Source organism: Notothenia coriiceps, unplaced genomic scaffold (assembly GCF_000735185.1).
Source record: "Notothenia coriiceps isolate Sejong01 unplaced genomic scaffold, NC01 NC01_scaffold00034545, whole genome shotgun sequence".
Lineage (NCBI taxonomy): Eukaryota > Metazoa > Chordata > Actinopteri > Perciformes > Nototheniidae > Notothenia > Notothenia coriiceps.
Window position 1 is genome coordinate 1,165 of NW_011367246.1, and position 5,385 is coordinate 6,549.

The 5,385-nt window shown below is 41.3% G+C and overlaps 1 protein-coding gene across 2 annotated transcripts in view; it reads right to left on the reverse strand.

Annotated features, from left to right (window-relative positions):
- Positions 1-407: 407 nt before the first annotated feature.
- Positions 408-5,385, reverse strand: part of hyal4 (hyaluronidase 4) — a 7,728-nt gene continuing 2,750 nt past the window's right edge. The window contains exons 3-5 of one of the 2 annotated variants that reach the window (XR_800187.1): positions 4,901-4,990; positions 1,013-3,655; positions 408-713 (exon numbers count right to left, since the gene is read on the reverse strand). Coding sequence is in view for 1 of the 2 variants with exons in the window: in XM_010790709.1 (XP_010789011.1) it covers positions 3,149-3,655; positions 4,901-4,990 (597 nt within the window). In the remaining variant the exon portion in view is untranslated. Of the gene's footprint in view, positions 3,656-4,900; positions 4,991-5,385 lie in introns of both variants that reach the window. The other variant, XM_010790709.1, reaches the window with a different exon arrangement.

The following is a 5,385-nucleotide window of genomic DNA, read 5'->3' on the forward strand; positions in this document are numbered from 1 at the left end:
TGTCTTTATCTTCAAGTGGAAACTTCCTTTGTTTTGTGGCTGATAAATATTGCCTTTTTTGGTGAATTCTGTGGTATTTTTCACGAGTCATCCTCTGTGAAAAGGTCAGAGTGTCACCTCTCCGTGTTCACCTTTTCCTTCCTTGGTAACCAAACAGGAACCAGCTGGTTTGATGATTCAGGTTTCCCAGTGTGTTGCTGTGGAATTGGAAAGACCGGGATGACTTCAATATTTATTTAAACGCACTTCGAATTCCCCCCTCAGGATATATTTTACAAGGAATAATGAAGCTCTGAAAGCCTCATCATATGTGGCAAGAACACGTTGCACACGTTGTTTCTCTTATAACTGAAGATATATGCAAACATCCTGTCTTTATATGCAAATAAATGATTCGGAAAGTCAGGTGTTTTGAAGAAAAGTCTTTATTTGCAGTGCATTTACATTCAGGTAACATTTTCCAAGTGTTGCATAGTCCTTGATGCATATTTGGCTTTACAATCTTCAGGGAACAAAGCACACAGTGAGTCCAGGAAACTTCACCTGAAGGCTGGTTTGAGATGAACGTACCGGCTCAGTTTAGGATCAGTGGTGCAGAGATTGTGACAGATGCTACATGTTTACTTTTTAAAGAACAGAATGATACAGAAACTCTCATCGATTCATAAGAAGTCTTTGGGACGATCAGATCCAGAACAAGGTCTCAGGTCTACCTCTTCTCTGAGTTTGATTTGATTTCAAACCCTTCCAGTTCTCTAGGCTGTAGTGATTGTTGATTTGACCCCAAAAAGTTATCCAGTTGCAGTTTTTGGAAGTCTTTTTCTAAATATGTTAGAACTCTTTATCCGTAGCTGCAGAAACGTTCAGTAAAAGTGTGTTTGGACTGAGTGTATTGGACGAGAGGATTTATTGAATAAAAATGGAAAACAGACTTGCTTTTGGTCGTACCAGAAAGTCATAGAAACTTTCATTAGAAGTCTTTGGGATGACCAGATCCAGAACCAGGTCTCACCTCTGCTTTAAACAGGCTGTGATTTCAAAATGCTCCAGTTCTCCGTGGTCAATGAAGAGAAGTCTCTAAGTTTCTATACTGGTATTTTGGACTAAGAGCAGCGTGTGTTTGACGAATGGTCTCGATTGTCTAAAAATTGGAAAACAGACTTGCTATGAGCGGCGTGAATAGAGTTAAAAAGAGATCTTTGAGACAGTTTATAATATTTTAACCTTGGTTAAAAAAAGGGCTTATCTTGAATTGTCTTTCCCCTCTGAAATGTCATCCTGACTTGGTCTTGTTTTTAGGGTTGAAAGCTCCAGAAGAAGCCAGGACATTGAATGCAGATTTGTCAGCTTTAGCATCTGTTAGCTGTTCTGTGGGCTCAAGCTTGAATTGTTCCAGATAAAATGAACAGAGGAAAATCAAAAGCCCAAGAATTTAGAATAACTGGAGGCATCAACGCTCAGGAATGGAACATGTTTTTGTGGACTATTTAAAGTACAAGTATCTGTCATCGTTTTGCAAGAGGTAGGCATTGAAGAAACACAGGAAGTCTCTTCGTCATTATTATAATTCAGATAAAGTATGTGCCGTCTCTTACTTCCTGTTCAGTGTTTCGTCATACCTACAGTTCTGTTCAACAGCTACAGCCACAACAAGATGAAAAAACTAAACAGATCTTTTGATTAGATTCTTCCAAACTCCGATATAGTAACTCTGTATAATAACTACTTAACAAACCTTTTTGTTATAATCATATAGAAAGAATACAGATATGTTGAAGTCCATAGCACCTGTAACATATGTCCCAATAACTCAAAGTATGTAGCATATCCCGACATGCCGTACTTCAAGAGTATAATGTAAGTAACAGTACAAAAAATACATACTTCATGTATAATGCCGATGCAATAACAGCGTATCAAGTGTCATGCTGTTAGAAATAACAGCAATTCTTAAAGGGTGCCTTAAAATCACCACAGACCAAGCGTCTAATATTAGTGATTATTTTACCTATGGCTGTGAGTAGTAGCACCCTTTGGTTTTTAGATTATAGATTTGGCTGTTGTACCTCCGTAAAACAAAATTACGGATAATCCTGCAGTTAAATCCGTAATCCCTCCTACGCTAGAAGATCTCCTCTCCGTCCACTCTTAAACAAACGTATATACATTATTTTCTAACTTTCCTGGAAGAACGGATGCAGTTCTTGGCTAAATAGGCTGTGCAGATTTTTGCAGAAGTCAAATACAGTTCACCTGATTAACTGAGGTACAATCAACCAAACTGCACGTCCAACCTCATGTTTGTTTCATGTAAAGTGCTATCACATTCCTAAAAGAAAATGTCCAGTTACCTTTTAACACAGCAGCTGCTTTCACTTCACATTGAACACCATTTGTTTTTTAAGTTCTTCTTTAACTTGACAATGTGTGTTAGTATTGAACCAGGATGAACCTGACTGACTTTGCTTTTCCACTGTCTGTTCCTGTGGCGCCACCATGAGGTTGACTTTGGTGGTTTTGAAGTCAAATGTCTTAAATTGGTTGGATGGTTTGCTTTAACAATTGCTACACACATTTAACCCCCCCTCAGCAAAAATGTTGACATCAAAATGTTTCTTCTGCCCCAAAAGTCCTATCATTTAATTTATAACCAAATACCTGCAACTTATACCAAACCTCAGCCTGACTTTCTGCTAAATGCTACATAGTTTAAAATGTCAGCATGCTTACATTTTAAACTAACGTAAATAAGCATTTTTAAGAATCGCCTTGGACTTTGGGAAGCAATGACGAACATTTTGTGGTAGATGCTGATAGTCAGCCTGTGTTAGCATATCTTCTGACTGTTCAGCTGTTGACTGTTTTGGGGCTTTTGTTAAAGTTTCAAATAGCATTTCATTTACTAAAATATATTTTTTGATTTCATTCAGCCTTTTTTTGAGCTAGCCATCCAGGAACACCGTGGATAATGAGTACAGCACCAGATCTGTTCCAGACGGAGAACCACTTTCCTTATGAGGATAATAATACATATTGTACAACATGGCATGGTCCATCAACTGAAACGGTAACATATTGGGTTCAATTCCAGTCTTTCTCCATCTCAAATAAAAAAAACATTGTCTGTTAAAAAGTCACATCTGTGTCATCATACGAGCGTCTTCACTAACGATAGGTTCATCAGGAGCATCAGCACCATCAGGTGGAGGCTGCAGGTGTTCGGCGGCGCCTCGTTCTCCCGTCCCTCCCACCGTTCCCCCTGCTCGTCCTCCCACTCAGTCCTTTTCCTCTCCTTCTCCTCGTCTTCCTCCTCCTCCTCCCTCCTCGGCTCGTCGTCCTCCCTCACAATGTTGATGGAGTCGCATCTCTCGCCTTCGTGTCCCTCGTAGCAGTGGCAGCGAAACCTCTTGGTGAGCAGCTGCAGCTCGTGCTGAGAGTGCCAGCCGGTGACGGAGAAGTCCCCGTCGTTGGAGGGCTGGATGTGGTAGGAGGTGCCGCTCAGGTGGAGGTAGTGGCGGGCGAGGGGGTTTCGCCGGACGCAGCGGCCGTTCCCCTGGCACAGGAAGTCGCTGCAGACCTCGGCCGCTCGCGTCACGTTGGTGATGTACTGACCCAGGCGGTGGCTCAGCAACGTCTTCACCTTGGTGCAGTTAAACTGTGGAAATGGAAAAACAAATAACTGTCAGGATGTGAGGGAAGACTCCAGTTTGGCTCCTAGATTAAGTTTTCAGTAGCAGTAGGCAGGTACTTACTGTACATCAAACCAGCTCTGATAAACCAATCGTAGCCTACTGGACTTTTTTAGATACAAGTGGTCACGCTACTTTCTAGCATTGGATACCAAATGTACGTGCCACTTGGCCCAAGGCACTGATTTTGAGGAACGCTTTTATTATTGTCTATGCCATTAAAGTTCACAAGATGTTTCAGAAAACATTGAAGACATTTAATGAGTTTTTAGTGCTTCCTAGCGTGATGGAATCTTCTGGAGCAATGGAGACTCAGAGAGACACGAGGAGAGAGCAGGAACTTTGATGGCAAACACTGACGGTTTATTTGGAGCTTCGGCCGGAGAATTCACAAGACATGAGCTGAGCCACGAGGTGAGTCCGCTGCTGCCTAACCACTTCTGAATAACTCTACCCCAGACCCATGTATTTAGCTGGTTCTGAGAGAAGAATCAACATGCTGCATAACAAGATAAACCATAACACCTCTATCAGCTGACGCCAACAGGCAGGAACAGGGAGACGAAACATAGAGAGCACAAATGCAAACGCGTTAATTTGTGGCTTTGCTACCCCCAGATTTCACAACAACATTGAGCCTTTTTAAACCTTTCTTTCTTTTACATGATGAAAATAGTTCACCAAGATGTGTTTCAGATAAGATTTGATGTGAGGAACAAACCGTGAAGTAGCTGAAGTCGAACAAACATCTAAATATCTGCTTTAAATGAATATAAAACACTCCCTGAGAATCTGAGACAGTCAGATGCTCTCTGGATGAACTCTTCTCCATGCAGACAGGATAACTGCAGGCCATAAAAACATGTGTATTATAGTTTTTAAAATTGTCAAGTGGTTTCACAACACGCGGCGACCACATGATGTCAGCTCTCTATTGTCTCGCTATATTTACAGCTGTGGTTTGTTTGGATTCCAAAACAAATGAAGACGCTCGAAGAAAGAATGTTTTTTTTAACAACACTCAACAGCACAAATTAGAAAGAAAACATCTGACAGTAAATCAACAAATGACGTGTATTTAGATCTCTGTGGATCTATCAATCATTTTCTAACAAGGAGAGTCAGGACATACTTTCCCTCTGTGAGCGAGCTTTCAAAGAGAGGGGGTAAAGATGTTATTTTATTTTTGGAAACAGGCGGAGGACACCCACCCTGGAGGAGGTGAGGTTCAGATCTCCCCAGATGACGAAGCCAGCAGCTCCCAGAGCAGCACTTTCTCCGATGGTGTGGATCAAGTCTTTCTGCAGGACACACAAAGGTACAGACGTCACATATTATGGTCTGTTTCCTTCACTGACACACAAGTAAAGTCATATAACACACATTTACTTTAACACCAGGCCCAAAGTGCAAAAAAAGTTATTTGTGAAGCATAATGAAATATTTGATTGCATTAAAATCCTCAAACACATCCGTGACCGCCCTGGTCTCACCATGTTCGAATCACAAATCAAAACAGAATCATATAGTACATCAGGTTTCATAGAGCCAAACATTTCAAGTGCTACTCAACTGGCTTTAGATAAGCCAGTCCTTTATTAGTATATAAGTGCTCTGTTAGCATTTATTTGTTAGTAATTCTATCGCTCGAAGTGGGGTCCAAAGAGATGAGTTTTCAGTCCCCCTCCCCCCCCCC